The 17847-nt window shown below is 38.1% G+C and overlaps 2 protein-coding genes across 2 annotated transcripts in view; one reads left to right on the top strand and one right to left on the bottom strand.

Annotated features, from left to right (window-relative positions):
- The window catches only part of LOC135214505 (zinc finger protein 239-like), a 427341-nt gene that overhangs the window by 197989 nt on the left and 211505 nt on the right, over window positions 1–17847 (top strand). The window lies entirely within an intron of this gene.
- Window positions 11260–13300, bottom strand: LOC135214164 (zinc finger protein 271-like). The gene has a single exon (XM_064248235.1). It carries the CDS (start codon window positions 13235–13237, stop codon window positions 11999–12001), a length of 1239 nt encoding a protein of 412 aa, XP_064104305.1. The 5' UTR covers window positions 13238–13300; the 3' UTR covers window positions 11260–11998.

Raw genomic sequence — 17847 nt, 5'->3', positions numbered from 1 at the left:
GAATCTCGGGACTTTACAGCAACAACCTTTTCGTAACCTGAACTATTTTCGTATGTAGAGCCAAAAAAATCTTCATATTTGCTTTCGTAACTTGAATTTTTCGTAAGCTAGAACTTTTGTGTCGAGGTACCACTGTATGGTATACTAATTATTCTGTACAAAAAGAAATAATAATTCTGTACAAAAAGAAATTGAATAACAAGAACAAGAATCAGACTGTAATGTAAGGGGTATTCACTAAGATTCAGTCCATTGTAGGCATAAGTGATCAGTGTCAGGCTGCTCCTGCCTATGTAAAACTAAAAATCAGAAGAGGAGGAGGAGGATGATAAAGCTGCGAAATCATCAACTCGCTCCTTGTCAAATAGTATTTCAAGGAAACAGCTGTTATAAGATACAGAGGATCAAGGATCAAATGTCGGGGAGGGGGCCAGAAGACAATAGCACTGGAGCCTTTTTCTTAACCCTTAATGGACAGATACCCTTGTATGAGTAACAATAACAGGTTTTGAGTGGTGGATGCAATACCGCCTGGTGAATATCAATACAGTATTACACGCCATCGATTTGGTAAGAGGTGCCCTTACTTCTATAGCCCATAAATTCATTTTGCAACAAATTGGAAGTCTCCAACACAATATTTTGATTTATGGTGAATTTATGAAAAAAAGAAAAAAAAAACATTTTCCTTACGTCCGTGCGATAACTCTTCCGAAAAAAAATCAGACATTTTTTCATCCGATTGTCGTAATGTTTGCACCATTTTAAATTAGCCGTTAAATAAAGTTTTATATATGAAAATGTGCACAATTTCATGTAGAATACAACTAAAAATAATTGAAGGTTGTAGCTTTTCTCATTTTTGAAATATTTGCATATAAATCACGATAAATAGAAAAAAAACACGTTTGGTCAACTTTGACTCTACCGAAATGGTCGAAGGGAAAACGCCAATTGGTAAGCTAAAACTCTTACAGTCTAGTAATATTCAGTCATTTATCTTCATTTCGAAACAAATTTGAAGTCTCTAGCACAATATTTAGATTTATGGTGAATTAAAAAAAAAAACTTTCTTTCCCTCCGCATGCCGATTTGCGGCAGCAAATCTCCGAAATGCTTACGTCGCATTCTCGTAATATTTGCTCCATTTCATATTAGGTGTTTTATAGAGTTTTATATATGAAAATGTGCGCAATTTTATGTAGAATACAACAAAAAATAACTGAAGGTTGTAGCTTTTCTCATTTTTGAAATATTTGCATATAAAAAAATATAAAAAATTCGACATTCGGTCAACTTTAACTCATCAGAAATAGTCGAAAACTGCAATTGTAAGCTAAAACTCTTACAGTATATTAATATTCAATCATTTATCTTTATTTTGAAACAAATTGGAAATCTCTAGAACAATATTGAGATTTATGGTGAATAAAAAAAAAAAAACATTTTTTTTACATCGGCACATTACAAATTCATGCATCATTTTGTGATAATATTTTCTGTGTTGCTTTGATCGCTTTACAATGTGTTATATACCAAAATGATCACAAGTTAGTGTACAATAATACGAAAAAAAATTAACTCGTTACCTTTAACCGTTTTGCTCACAGCGCAATTTGAATACAATTATATATGAAATTTTGTTTTCGCGCTATCATATATCGCATTACAGTGGACCCCCCGTATTCGCGTTCTCCAGATTCGCGGACTCACACATTCGCGGATTTCTCTCGGGAACGTTTCCCTGCATTATTCGCGGAAAATTCGCGCATTCGCGGTCTTTTTCTATGGTAAATATCCACAAATACATGTTTTTTTTGATGAATTTCATCATAAAATGCACTTTTTGTGATAAAACTATTAAAAAAACCATGTATGAAAATTTTAGTGGGTTTTTCTTGAGTTTTAACTAACAAAATAGGCTGTTTTAGCATTTTTATAGGGGTTCCAAACATTCGCGGGTTCTAACTATTCACGGGAGGGTCTGTTACGCATCCCCCGTGAATACGGGGGGACCACTGTATTTATATATGATAATGATATTTTTTTTCATTTCTGATGGTTGCATACTAAACTTCTGGCAATGAAAAAAAAGGAGCCAAATACTAACTCTTAAACTTGAAAACTGTGCGCGCTGTGATTTTTTTGAAAAAAAATATTTTTTTCTGCTTCGGCACTCACTCCGAGACCCTCGGCATATCGGGAGATGATTTTTATTATACCCCTTCGGCGTTAAAGGGTTAACAAATATACTCAGAATCTGTTACTGAATTTAGTTCTTATCTGTTATGATACAGTGGGAGCTGTAATTATAAGGTTGTCTTGTAAAAAGAGGACCCACAAGAGGCTGTAAATTTGTATTTAAACTTCTCGTGGTCGGTAGGGATAGTTTTTTTGGTTATTTTTCTTACACTATGTTCATTTGCAACTCTTCCTCTTTCCATTGATGTTTTTTTCTTAAATTGGCTGACCTCAAAGTTTGCCCATTCTAAGGTGTTGCATACTGATTTTTCATCCAGGCTCTTAAGGGTTAAAGAAGCACTCCAACGTCAGTTGCATGGTGTTTTTTCATTCTTCATAAATGACTCAGTAACATGCAGTGTCTTGATGTGCTCTCACAACTTTAGCAAACCGTTCCATGTTCCCATCCATTTTACTTAAAGGTTTCAGTCCATGTTCAAATGAGGCAAATGCCTCTGCCAATTCTTTTGCTCTGGCTCTTGAATATCTTCTTCCTCTGCTCTTTTCCTCTCTTCTGTAAGTGCAATTAAATCCTCTGCCGTTAGCTCTCCATCTTGCACATCTAGGTATAAGTTCTTAGATATCTCCCTCATCAATTTCTAAATCTAAACTTTTCCTAAGTGTCAAGATCTTTTTATTAATTTCTGCAACTTCTTCACCTTTATCGAAACCTTCAAGTGAATTCACATACACTTGTAGCAGATTTTTCCAAATCCCATTCACACATTATTTCTATACCTCCTTGCATGCCTTTCCAATGTTCATAATGGAGTTCAGTAAATTTCACTCCTTCCAGAAAGTTCTTAGATTTTTCTTCTCATTATCCACAACCTAAAAAGCCTAGGCAAATGTGTTCTGAGGATGACAGGTCTTGAACGTAGCCACAACGCCCTGATCCAAGGGTTGTATGAGATAAGTTGTGTTTGGTGGCAGAAACAATTTTTACATTCTCATTAATATCTCCGATGCGCTGAGGGTGGCTGGGAGCATTTGTCTAGAAATCAGCAGAATTTTGAAAGGGATGTTGTTATCTACAATAATTTTTCATCTCCGGAATAAAGTAATGCACAAAGCGGTCTTAGAAGAGCATTGCAGTCTTCCATGCTTTCTTATATTAACAGTAATACACAGAGTGTATGCTGATCAATTCTCTTTAGTACCCTCGGATTTTTGAAGTGATAAATCATGAATGGAGGAGGAAGCTTTTGGAGGGGTAATCAAATTTTCTCTGGAAAGAAATTCCAACAGTGTTACTTTGCTCTGTGAGCCAACAGTGTCAGGGCTACTCACTAAGATGGGAGATGAAAGAGCTGATCATTTGGGTGGATGGGAGGTTAGGCACCACAGGTGGGCAGTCACATGCCGTGGGAGGTTGACTGGCACATGTGGTAGAAGGCAAGCCTGCACCTAAACCCTTGCTTGGGGTGTCAGTAAATTCCCCTAAGGGGGAGGGTTGGTCCCGGATTAAGTTATATCTTGTGACTTTTATATTAGGACCAAAATTCTCGCCTTTAAGAACATCGAGGTGTTGGAATAGGCAGGTAATCCTGTAAGCCACTTTATGTTTACTTTTGCATGGGAAGACACAAGAGCAAATGAGAGCAGGACAAAAATCTATGGGTTGATTGCTTAATAGCTTCGTGACAGGGTTGTACTTCTCCTCACATACCACACAAGGGTGAGGGTTGAATTCAATCTTAAGTCTTGTGATCATAGTATTGTATGCAGAAAGTTCTGTCGTATAGGTTTACTTTTAAACTTATAACTGAGAACACACTTTCATACCAGCTCAATATCAAAAGTTCATCCTTAATTACAGTACTGTAGGCTACTGGTAAACAATCACTGCTAAGATAAACAAGTAGTTAACACAGTCATTTCTTTTAGAGGTTAACTACCACCTCCAGAAACATTTAGGCTTGAAGTTTGAATTAAGAGGTAGCTATTAGTAAGGTAGTCAAGTTTTTAAATTCTCCCTCATAGCATGTATTTGTTTTTTTCATATTCTTTTATTCAGACTTTTTGTAAATGATTCACTATATCAAAGAAAACAATCCCACAAAGAGAATATAGTTACCTACATTCTAGTTCCCCAAAGAGCAGGTGTTATGTGAATAAACTTGGTGCATTGGGCCCACAAGGAAAAACACACTTTAATTGGGAAGTAGGGCATTGGGACAAGATACTCTGTGCACTAGGACTAGCACTGGTGCCTTCAGGTAATAGTGCATTTAGTCTATAAATCGTATACACTAGTGGGCATTGACAAATAACTTTTGGCAGTGTACAACTTTATTTGGATATTATTGAAGTTTTAATGAGGTCATGTGAAACACTTTGTTCATATATAAAATACTTTTATAATTTATAAATGCTTCTCAAGTTTATACATTGAAATAAACAAAAACATAAAATGTTTTAATCAAATCAGAATAATACATTACTTTAGTCATTGACAATGCAAGTCCTATTCCAAGAATTGTGACTGGTTAGCCTAAAACATACAGTAATAAAGTCAGCCCAGTGTGTCCAGTGAGCTAATACAAAGCATAAAGACTTACTAATGCTGTATCACATTCTTTATAGAATGTTAAAACCAAGAACATATAATAATAATCAAATAAAACAGTTCCTGATTTTCATTAATGTTTCATAAGAAAAAAAATCACTTTTTACTTCCAATAAGTCAGTTTTATGTACATGGCTTCTTTCTAGTATAAGTTTTAACACACCTTTGAGACACCTTGATCCAATATGGGTTTCTCACAAAGATCTTGAGAGTAGAGGAATATTAGAAACCGTTATGGCATTCAGTACATTTAATTATCCCCATAAATATTAATATAATTAAATAAAAATTTAAACATGCATTTACAAAAATGCACTAAAAAGTTAGAAATAATTTTTTTAAACACCAGAATTTTCTTACAATTAATCATGTCTACAAAAATAAAAGCATGAGCCCAACCGAGGAAGGAAATGCTACAAGAAATAAAAAAAACAGGTTTTGATATAGGAAAAACCTGTTTTTGGTGGTTGCTGTTGAGCCCTCAATGATTACCCTTTCCATGGTCTATCCAGAGCTCCATGGTGACCAGACTAATGTCAAAGAATTCTCTTAACTGGTCTTGTGGCCAGGTATTTATGACTTGTGATAAAGTATAAATGGACTCAGGATAAAACAGCACTTTCTATTACCCTCAATGAATGCTAATTCCCACTTTAAACTGAAAGAAGGACTGATTATGCAATATACACTGTCATATTGTTTAAATACAAACAAAATCCGACCAAGACGCCATTCCTTCCTGTTGGTCAATGCAGGATGATTCCTTTACCCAAATCCCATTTCTTTTCACCAGGGAAGTGGGAGGGTTTTCAGGACTCGACAGCGACTGTCAAAAATTGTTTTTTTCTATGTCAAAACCTGCTTTTTGATAGAGAAGTGGCTGTCTCATCCTAAAGGAGCTTTACAAAGAAAGGGACAGATGACAAAAAGCTCTTGAATTTTATTCCCAACAACCCAAAATTGGTCCAGGGTCAAGCCACTAGTTTATTCCAAATTCCTTTAGGTTTGGTAGCAAAGAACAAGAAACTAAGACCGAACTCGCATTTTTTATGGTGAAGTTCTATGGTGACTTACCTAAGCATGCCGGGTATAGTTGTAGTATTGTCAAACCTTTCCCAGTGATAGTTAGCATACTCGCCTGTTAGGAAGACCAGTGGTTTGCCGCTGTAGTGCTTATGGGTCAAGACTATCCATGGCACCTACTGATACACAGTGTAGTCAAATTTGTTTGCGCTCGTGGCAAGTGTTGCTAGAGTGAAGGAAAAGATGGACCTTTAGGGATGTCTGCTGTGACCTCTAGTAACCTCAAGTGCTTGAACTGGGCATTATGTTTTGTCTGCTAATTCTAGTTTTCTTAGAATGGGAGATTTCCTTCTTAAAGGAATCCTACTCTTGGCAAGGAATGACAGGCCAGAGGACAATAATAATTGAGTGTCACCTGTCTGCATGATGTATTGTCCCCGTCTAAGAGAGCCCAGTTTGTTAATACATATAAGCTCCTGATGCTAATGCAATCAACAAGATCACATATTGTAGCTTGTGAGTTGGTGTTGTATCAGGTCCACTGAGCTGAGGGGCTGATCTAAGTCTATGGACCTTGTCCAGGGACCAAGTAATTGGAACCTTTCTAGAGCGGATCTTTGTAGGGCAAAGGACTGCAGAAGGGAAGTGACAACTTATATACTAGAGTCAAATCATGAAATCATAAAACAATGGTTCCCTTAATGCTGCCTTGTATTCCATGATTGATGGAACTGCAAGGCATTGGTCTTCAAAAGGGATAAGGCATTTTTTAATTGTTTCCTTAGAATATTTGACTGGCTCTCAGTATGGATATAATGTAACTATATATTCCATACACACCTGTACTCCCTGATATGTATATGAGGTCTGTAATTTCTGCACTGGGTACCTAGCAATGTTGGGTGAATAAGTTTCATAGTACAGCTAATATATAAGAAAATCCACCTGTGAAGGTCTTGTCCTTGAAAGAAAGATCCTTAACCCTTAAAAGCCGAGCCGCTATTTACCAAAGTGTCTCTCATACGCCAGCGGCGTTCGGGAGTTGATGCGAAAGTGGAAAAATATTTTTTCAAAAAATCACAACACACTTACTTTTTAAGTGTAAGAGGTAATTTTTGGCTCCTTTTTTTGTCATTGCAATCATCAGAAATGAAAAAATATCATGATCATAAATAAATATTGGAATATATGACAGCGCAAAAAAAATTTCATATATAATTGTAGACACATCGCGCTGTGAGCAAAACGGTTAAAGCTAATGAGTTAATTTTTTTTATTGTACACTAAATTGCAAAGATTTTGGTATATAAAAAATTGTAAAACGATCAAAGCAACACAGAGAAAATATTATCACAAAATGATGCATAAATTTGTAACGCTCAGACGCAAAAAATTTTTTTTTTTTTCAAAAATTCACCATAAATCAAAATATTTTGGTATAGACTTCCCATTTGTTGCAAAATGAAGGTAATTGATTGAATATTACTAGACTGTAAGTATTATAACTTACAATTGCATTTTTCGACCATTTCGGTCGAGTTAAAGTTGACCAAAGGTTGAATTTTTATCTATTTATTGTGATTTTTATGTAAATATTTCAAAACTGATAAACCTACAACTACGAGTTATATTTTGTTGTATTCTACATGAAATTGTGCACTTTTTCATATATGAAAATTTATGTAACAGCTCATATAAAATGATGCAAACATTACGACAAACTGACAAAAGAATTTCTGAGATTTCGGCAGTTACCGCGCAGACATAAGGAAAGTTTTTTTCATAAATTCACCATAAATCGAAATATTGTGCTAAAGACTTCGAATTTGTTACAAAATGAAGGTAAATGATTGAATATTACTAGAATGTAAGAGATTTAGCTTACAATTGCGTTTTTCGACCATTTCAGTCGAGTTAAAGTTGACCAAAGGTTAAAATTTTGGCACTTATCGTGATTTATATGTAAATATTTCGAAACTGATGAAAGCTAAAATCATGGGTTGTTTTTGGTTGTATTCTACATGAAATTGCACACATTTTTATATATAAAACTTTATGTAACGGCTAATAAAAAACGGTGCAAACATTACGACAAACTGTTGAAAGAATTTCTGAGATTTTCGGCAGAGTTACCACAATGACGTAAGGAAAAAGTGTTTTTCAAAAATTCACCATAAATCGAAATATTGTGCTAAATGTTTTCCAATTTATTGCAAAAGGAAGGTAAATGATTGAATATTACTGGAATGTAAGAATTTTAGCTTACAATTGCGTTTTTCGACCATTTTGGTCGAGTCAAAGTTGACCAAAAGTTGAAATTTTGGCACATTGTGATTTATTGAAAATATTTCAAAATTGATCAAAGCTACAAACATAGGTTGTTTTGGTTCTATTCTACATGAAATTGCACACATTTTCATATATAAAACTTTATGTAACGGCTTATATAAAACAGTGCAAACATTATGACAAACTAACGAAAGAATTTCTGAGATGTTCGGCAGAGTTACTGCACGGACGTAAGGAAAATTTTTTTTTTTCAAAAATTCACCATAAATCATGTGCTAGAAACTTCCGGTTTGTTGCAAAATGAAGGTAAATGATTGAATATTACTAGAATGTAAGAGCTTTAGCTTATAATTGCGTTTTTCGACCATTTCGGTCGAGTCAAAGTTGACCAAAGGTTGAAATTTTGGCACTTGTCTTGATTTATAAGAAAATATTTCAAAACTGATAAAAGCTACAACCATGGGTTGCTTTTTATTGTATTCAAAATGAAATTGCACACATTTTTATATATAAAACTTTGTGTAACGGCTAATAAAAAATGGTGCAAACATTACAACAAACTAACGAAATAATTTCCGAGATTTTTAGTAGTTACCGCACGGACGTGAGGAAAAGTTTTTTTTCTTCAAAAATTCACTATAAATCAAAATATTGTGCTAGAGACTTCCAATTGTACAAAATGAGGTAATGATTGAATATTACTAGAATGTAAGAGATTTAGCTTACAATTGCGTTTTTCGACCATTTCAGTCGAGTTAAACTTGACCAAAGGTTGGAATTTTGGCACTTATTGTGATTTATATGAAAATATTTCAAATTATATGAAAATATTTCAAAACTGATAACAGCTACAACCGTGGATTGTTTTTGGTTATATTCTACATGAAATTGTGGACATTTTCATAAATAAAACTTCATGTAACGGCTAATATAAAATGGTGCAATCATTTCGACAAACTGATGAAAGAATTTATGAGATTTTCGGCAGTTACCACGAGCAGAAGTAAGGAAAAAGTGTTTTTCAAAAATTCAGCATAAATCGAAATATTGTGCTAGAGACTTTTAATTTGTTGCAAAATGAAGGTAAATGATTGAATATTACTAGAATGTAAGATGTTTAGCTTACAATTGCGTTTTCGACCATTTCGTTTGAGTCAAAGTTAAATAAGGTTAAAATTTGGGCACTTATCGTGATTTATATGAAAATATTTGAAAACTTATAAAAGCTACAACCATGGGTTGTTTTTAGTGTTATTCTATATGAAATTACGCTCATTTTTATATATAAAACTTTATGTAACGGCTAAAATAAAACGGTGCAAAAATTACGACAAACTGACTAAAGAATTTCTGAGATTTTTGGCAGTCACCGCATGCGGGCGTAAGGAAAGTGTTTTTCAAAATTTCACCATAAATCGAAATATTGTGCTAGAGACTTCCAATTTGTTGCAAAATGAAGTTAAATGATTGAATATTACTAGAATATAAGATTTTTAGCTTACAATTGTGTTTTTCGACCATTTCGGTTGAGTGAATGTTGACCGAAGGTTGAAATTTTGGCACTTATCGTGGTTTATATGAAAATATTTTAAAGCTGATAAAAGCTATAACCATGGGTTGTTTTTAGTTTTATTCTACATGAAATTGCGCACATTTTCATATATAAAACTTTGTGTAACAGCTAATATAAAACGGTGCAAACATTACGATAAACTGACGAAAGAATTTTTGAGATCTTTGGTAGAGTTACAGCACGGATGTAAGGAAAAATTTGTCAAAAATTGACCATAAATCGAAATATTGTGCTAGTGACTTCCAATTTGTTGTAAAATGAAGGTAAATGATTGAGTATTACTTGAATGTATGAGTTTTAGCTTACAATTGCGCTTTTTGACCATTTCGGTTGAGTCAAAGTTGACCGAAGGTTGAAATTTTGGCACTTATCATGATTTATATGAAAATATTTCAAAACTGATAAAAGCTTAACCAGGGATTGTTTTTAGTTGTATTCTACATGAAACTGCGCACATTTTCATATATAAAACTCTACTATAAAAGTGCAAAAATTACGACAAAGTGATGAAAGAATTTCCGAGATGTGTCGCTAATGCTTTTTGGTGCAAAAAGAAAGAAATTCGCGCATGCGCGCCTGGGTAACGCTTGGAAACAAAAGAAGAGCTTGATCCATGAATTCCCAGCATCCCTCAAGGCACGTAATTTAAAGTTTTTGCAAACTAGGCCTATGACTATTTTTCTGCGAATATTTACAAAACTTTTTGTAGTCGGCGTATCGTACGTCAATTAAGCACTTGACAGACAATTTTAGTCGACATTTAAGGGTTAAATGACTTTCCCTCCTACTGACTGGGATACAACAGCAGACAGTTTGAAATTTATTTCTTTGTTCGTTGTTACAGTAATAGAAATCAATGCCTGTTTGGCCAATTGGTGGGGGAGGGTCTGGTACGCCTCCCCCGCAGGATATGGAGGGACCACTGTATCTCGTTTGTGGAAGTAGCTTGCACATTTTTTGAATGAACTTCAACAAATGCACTGTAACTGCCTGTTACCACAGAGGCAGAAGTCCTGGGTAAGTTATAATACCCGTCCCAAAATATAGTAATTTCAGTCAGTCAGAAGGATCCTATCCCTTTTGAGGGGAAAGATCTTCAGTATTGATAGCTGCAAAGGAGGATAAGATTCTTTCTAGAAGGTTTCACCCATGGCTACCTGATCCATCAGGGTAACGCAGTGTCATTTCAGTGACAATGGTCACCTCATATTCCATAGTAAGAATATTGCCATGTAAAAATTCCTCTACTTCCTATGTGGGGGTAACCTGGGAGGTAGTGGGACTGATGTTACTGGGTTTTTGCCCAGACATAAATCTTGATCTGAGAAAAATGGGTTACATATCTGCTGCCGGAGTTTTGACATAAGTAAACTGGGTATTATTGTTTGCTGATGATAATAGAAAGTGCCCTCTGATTCTGAGTTCATTTTACTCTATCACGTTATAATGGTTATCATTACGGCACATTACCCAGCCACAAAACCAGTTACGAGAATTCTTTTGTTATAATTTAAGTTCTGGGTTGCAAATGGAGCTCTGGATAGACCATGGAAAGGGTAGTACACGAAGACGAGACAGCGACTACAATAACAAAAAAATATATATATTTTTTATCATTTCCTTCCATGTTTGGGGCCCATGCTTTCATTGTTGTAGATATGATTAATTGTTAGAAAATCGTGGTTTCAAAAACTTATTTTTTCACACAAATCCTGAGATACTGGTAGAGGTCACTGAAGGGTCACAAGAGGTCACTGTAGGGTCCCTAGAGGTCACTGGTGACCTACTTATATGTAAGGTTGTACAATCAAGCCCCTGAATTCGTGGGTTTTTCTTTGCACTATATCTACTCATTATTTGTGGGGAAATTCGCCTATTCAAGTATTTTTCACTGAGAAATATTCACTAGATACTGTATTTCCATATCAATTACAAGACTAAATGCACTTTTTGCAATAAACATATTAAAATAATAAGGTACAGGCATTTTTAGAAGTTTTTTCTTGTGTTTGAATTGACAAAATAGACAGGGGTCTAGTACACATCTGCAAATACTGGGGGTCCACTGTATTGTCACCGGGATTGAGTAAACATGCAAAATTTCAAGTCCACTGAATGAAGGGCACAGGTTGAAAACTGAGTTACATGATTTGAGGCCAGACAGACGCAGAAGTTGAGTTAAATAAATGCACATAATAACGACAACTTGGACAGAGATCAAATATACAGTTTCTGCCTTGTGTTAATTCTTTTGAAATTACTTTGATGAGAAAAACCTCTTTGATATACAAAGTGAAAGGTTCTCATGTATGAGTTCTCATGTGAGTTTTGAGATTAGTTGAGAGAGAAAAACTTTTTTTACATATAGAACAATTATATGGTTGTTCTCCTGTATGAGTTCTCATGTGTTTTTTGAGATGAGTTGATTGAGAAAAACTTTTTTGACATATAGAACAATTATATGGTTTTTCTCCTGTATGAGTTCTCATGTGTGTTTTGAGAATATTTGATTGAGAAAAACTTCTTTGACATATAGAACAATTATATGGTTTTTCTCCCGTATGAGTTCTCATGTGTGTTTTGAGAACACTTGATTGAGAAAAACTTCTTTGACATGTTGAGCAAGTATATGTTTTCTCTTCTGTATGAGTTCTCATGTGTTTTGTGAGATCATTTGATTGATAAAAACTTCTTTGACATATAGAACAATTATATGGTTTCTCTCCTGTATGAGTTCTCATGTGTCTTTTGAGATTAGTTGAGAGAGAAAAACTTTTTTGACATATAGAACAATTATATGGTTTTTCTCCTGTATGAGTTCTCATGTGGTCTTTGAGACTAGTTGATTCAGAAAAACTTTTTTGACATATAGAACAATTATATGGTTTTTCTCCTGTATGAGTTCTCATGTGTCTGTTGAGCTCACTTGATCGAGAATAACTTCTTTGACATATAGAACAATTATATGGTTTTTCTCCTGTATGAGTTCTCATGTGGTATTCTAGAAGACTTGGTTGAGAATAACTTCTTTGACATATAAAACAATTATATGGTAGTTCTCCTGTATGAGTTCTCATGTGTTTTTTGAGATTACCTAATAGAGAAAAACTTTTTTGACATATAGAACAATTATATGGTTGTTCTCCTGTATGTGTTCTCATGTGTTTTTTGAGATTAGCTGAATGAGAAAAACTTTTTTGACATATAGAACAAGTATGTGGTTTCTCTCTATGGGTTCTCATGTGGGATTCCTCTCTTTTTGAAAATGCATCTCTCCTGCCAAAATGTCTACTTTCTTCTGCAATACAGATCTTCTTTACGCTTTCATCATCACAGCTTGGAGAGATGCCCTCCTCATACTTAACAGATTGGGATGAACAGTTCACATCAAATTCACCATGGTCAAAAAATTCTGGTTCTGCCTTGACTTCTAAGAAGGGGTCTGCAAATGAAGAGCCTTCCCCTGTGTTTTCAATAAGGCCCTCCTCCAAATTCTTTTCCTCTTTTATTAACAACAACGATGACGATTTTTCAGCTTCCATTTTCAGGATGTTCTATGTACAATACTCAATCCTTGTTAGGAGCTGATTAAATTTTCCTGTTGTAATACTCTGAAATAAAATGAAAAAAAAAAATCAGAAAAATGTATTCTGAATAGCACCATTCTAACAACTAGAATGAGAAATTCAAAACAATCTCATATTTTACAATAGTGAGTGCTTTTCTCAACTCTGAAATAAGCTTCCTCTGGGGAAAACAAAAAATATCACAATGCAATGGTCATTTGGACAGAATTTGTCCCAAAAGATATAAAAAAGCAACACTGGATGCTGTTTGGAATCAACAAATTTATTCAGGCCAAAGTTGGTCGACAATTCAACCACCATTATCTACCTTTACTGCAAATGCATGACTTACTCTAATTTTGACAATCAAATGAACATCATCTCGCCTTCATGAATTGGGAGTATTATAAATCTATTTAAGAAGAATGGCTTTTTTTCTTATACGAATTACATTTACATTTCAAGGTAGAAAAAGCTATTTTCATTAGGAAAAATAAATTTTTTTAAAGTAAATTGTATTTCTGGGCTCAGCCCATGTCGCTACGTGAAATGTCCCTTTAGCACACATTTTTAAGGTAAATTATTGCTAACATACCAGAGAAAAAAGCTAATATGGAAATGCCAGAATATTCTGGCTCGCTTACCTTATTTAAAGGTGTCGGTATGGTTTCTGGGGCGAGTGAAACCACTACCATAGGTCCTTTGCCATTTAGATTCATCCTCCTTCAAAATCCCTTTACACCTAAGGCCCACTCCTTGCTACCGTTACGGCTAGCGCCTCTGATGTCATTCCTTTTGTTAGCACGATCTACACCGCACATATTTTTCTGCTCTGTGTTGTGTTCGTCCTGGAATTTCTTAATCGTCATCATGCAACGTCAAGATTCATCTGCATCCAAGTTAAGTACTGCTATTAATGTTTTATAACATTTAAGACTGCCATGGGCCTGTTTAACCGTTTTATTTAGGTTGTTTATGGACGGCGTCCCAGACGGCTTTGTTCCCGACTCGCTCCCACGTGTTTCATTGTTTCATGCTACACTTGGTCTTCTATACCGTTTGTGCTCGAATTATTTAGCAGTACATTATTATTCTATTAATGATGCATTATTGACATGCCATTTATGCAATTTATGTATTTTATCACATGGGGGTTGTTTACAAGTTCATTCAAAGCTCGTAGCCTACGTCGTTTCCTTCAGCTCAGAGTTCATGCATGCATGTTCTTTTAGTTGTCAGGTCTCTATGATAGGCTCCCTAAAGGACTCTGGTCCTTTCTCTCATGTCCTGAGCTACCCTGGTCACCGCCCTACGCTTCTACGTATCAGCATAGGCCAGCTGCTATGAGTCGCTAAGATCGCCCTTCCTTCTCGGTTGGTCCGATCCAGCTTCTCCAGGACTCTTCTTTCTCTTCTCCATCATATTTCTTCTTTCTCCCCCGTGTTTTGTTAGGATGTTATTGGTGTTCATGCTTTTCGAGACGGTTCTGGCTGGCCTAGGCCACCTCCGATCGCATGGCCTTTCTCACCGCGTGGCTCATCCCACGGGCGAGAAGGTGCCAGGCGACCGCTATGAGCCACCCAGCATCGGTCCTCCTTGCTTTCTTCCTCCCTCCAGGGGGGAGATACGCTCATTCACGTTGTCCCAGGCAACCGATCCGAGCTCCCTCCCCTCCTCCCCCGCACGCGGGGGGATACGGGAGTTAGCTGGAGGACACTCGACGCCGGCTTGGCTCCATACCGCTCTCCCCATAGAGTACCAGGGGGACCCCTGCCTGACCAAGTCTTGGTTGGCCACCAGGCTCAGTTACGCTCGGCTCTCCTCGGCTCTCAGGCCGCACTCCCCTGCCCCAAGTCACCACCCTCCCGCTCCGGCATAAAGGCTAGGTGTTACTCCTGTTTCAGTGATCTTTTGTCCTCCGGCAATGGCGGAGACACACTGATTCAAGTTGTTTTACCGACCCTGTCGGACGCTCACCAAGTTACACAGCAGAAGAGCAGGTAGAGACTAATCCTTTTTATTATCCATCAACTCCGGTGCATTCCGGTGTTATGATATATCACATCATGGACTTAGTCCAGGATGTTAGTGTTGATACTCATACGTATATCATTTCACTTAAAGGTCACCCACTGTATGGAGTCGGGCTGCAATGCCGTGCTCCAAGTCCCCTGTGGGCACGAGGTTTGCCGGACCCACGCTACCTGTGCGATCCGGTACAACGAGTCATTGGTTTGGCACCATGAGAGCTGCACGATCTGCTATGAGTTCGTGGATCAGGTCTCCTCTGGGGTAAGTAAGATTCCGGATACTAAACCTTGACATATTCACTTCAATGACCAATATGATTTGTGATATATCAATCAGCATATATTGTGAGTTAATCTTAAGTAGCCTTAAGTATTAACACTAGCCCTCTCTTTCAGGGTGCCCAAGCGATTAGGGACTCCGCTTTGTCCACCTTGAAGGCCTGGGTTGGTGGGTTTGGACGGAATGTCACCAAGGGCCAACCCTACATTCTGTCCAAGGAGATGGCCACCCTCATCTTCCCCAGCGGAAAGAGCGCCTCCTATGTGGACCCGGAGACGGCGGCTCCTCTGATTGCCTCCATTCAGGAGCAAGCCGCACTAGCCTCGGAGGAACCGGCGAATCAAGAGGTCCTGCAGGAAGTAGCAGCACTCGACATCAACCTCGAGCCCATGGCGGTAGATGGCACAGGTAGGGATGTAAGTGAGGCAGGTTTAGTAGGGGCTCAAGGTCTCCCCTTGAGCCCATCTAGAGCTTCTTCCCCTACTTCATCTACTTCTTTCCAGGGATTAACCGAGGATGGGCAATCGGTCAGACCGAAGTCCGCCTTGGCGATCCCTAAAGTCAAAGGTAAGCGTGACTTTAAATCGCTTCAAAAGACACTGTCCAAGAAGTCAACTTCTAGCATCGCCCATAAACCTTTGGCTCACCATCCCGAAGTGGACCAGGGTAAAATGACTTCGTACTTGAAGGGTTCCAAGTCCAAGTCTTCTAGGGACAAGGTTCAGCTCTTCTCCGACCCTGAGCCTTCAACTTCTAGAGGAACCCGGCCTAGGACTCCTAAAGAAAATGTGGAACCTTCACCTTTCGACCCGGACACCTTCTCTGCAAATATCTCGGCCAATATTATACAGCAGATGGGTATAGTCTGGTCGGGCGGGAACTAAGTTCAGAATAAGTTCCAAGAGATGTTCACCCAGATCTCGTCTTCTTTGGAGGAGTCAGGCCAGTCAATCCGTGCCATATCGGAGAGACTAGTTACTCAGGAGGTCTCTGAGAAAATCCTGCGACAGGTCTTGCACAGCCCGGCATGGTAGCTCAAACCATGCCGGACTCACGTACCCTCCCTACCTTTACAGCAAGCAACCCCTGGAGGATTGCTTCCCACGCTCCCTTTGTAGACGGAATGCTGACGTTGGAGGGCTGTGGAACTCGAAGGCTTGAGGACTTCAAGTTCCAATCGGAAGGTTTACAGCCCCCCTTCATCGGCTATGCCCGCCTTACGGAAGCAGCGATGAGGAGAGAAGATAAGATCCCGAAAGAGACGGTCATCCTTTCTCGGGATCAAGCTCAACGTGAATGGCTAAGGAACCTGGAGGAGTGGCAATGCAACAACACCAGGGTCCAAGCCTTTAAAAGCGTCTTCACGATCTTCACCGTGGACGTGGAGACCCTCATCCTGTTCACATCGAAGGTAGCAGAGCTCACCTTACAGGCCGCGATGAAAGATGAGCCAATGCCACAGCTCTGGGAGACGGAACCAACGTCCCTCCTGCTCCCCGGAACAGACGATCTATGGTTAGATCTCCCGACCACCTTTTCGGTCGGGAAACTTAAATGAGACTGTGCCATCTCTCAGTTAGCGAGATTACCCAGGCTTTTGGACAGCCTCATCCAGGCAGAATTTGACGCCAGGATGAGATTGTGCAGATCCCTCAATACTCTAGTTATGACGGAGGTATCGGCTCTGATCTACAGAGAAGAGCCGCTATTCAAAATCATAGCGAAGTCACAATTGTATACAATGCAATGTGACTTATATGATTTCGTCATAGCTAGACGGAATTGTCGGAAACATGTCCTGGCAGAGGCCACCATCCGACATGAGCCTAATTAGCTCTTAGCCTCATCCATCTGGGGCGCTGATCTCTTCCCAGAATCAGTAGTGAACTTAGTTCACTGCGAGGCAACCAGGCTTCAATCAGAGCCTGACGGTTCGCTGTGGGGATTGATCAGCAAGCGGAAGTCGGAATCGGCCGCATCAAGTCAGAAAAAGAAGCAGCCTAGGAAATTCCAGCCTTTCCAGGCTCGCCAGCAACAGACAGTGATGCAGGCGGTTCTGGTATCACAAGTACCGCAACAGTCCACCTCCAAGGCGCAGCCACAACAACAGTTTGTGTTGCTGGCGCAACCTCAGCACGCACAGGCTTCGACCTCCTACGCTGTCTCCCCGGCTTTCAACCCAGTATTTGAAAGCCAATCCTTTCAGCCATTCAACAGGTTTGGCAGGGGTAGCAGAGCTAGAGGCGCCTTCCGTCAAAGAGGCGGCGGAAGAGCAT

The sequence above is a fragment of the Macrobrachium nipponense genome, chromosome 45 (assembly GCF_015104395.2).
Source record: "Macrobrachium nipponense isolate FS-2020 chromosome 45, ASM1510439v2, whole genome shotgun sequence".
NCBI classification, from domain to species: domain Eukaryota; kingdom Metazoa; phylum Arthropoda; class Malacostraca; order Decapoda; family Palaemonidae; genus Macrobrachium; species Macrobrachium nipponense.
The sequence above is the reverse complement of the archived record's forward strand: the minus strand, read 5'-3'. Positions and strand labels throughout refer to the sequence as shown.

What these genes read in the sequence shown, in the direction of transcription:
- LOC135214164 (XM_064248235.1), bottom strand. Translation starts at nt 13,237, where the DNA reads ATGGAAGCTGAAAAATCGTCATCGTTGTTGTTAATAAAAGAGGAAAAG.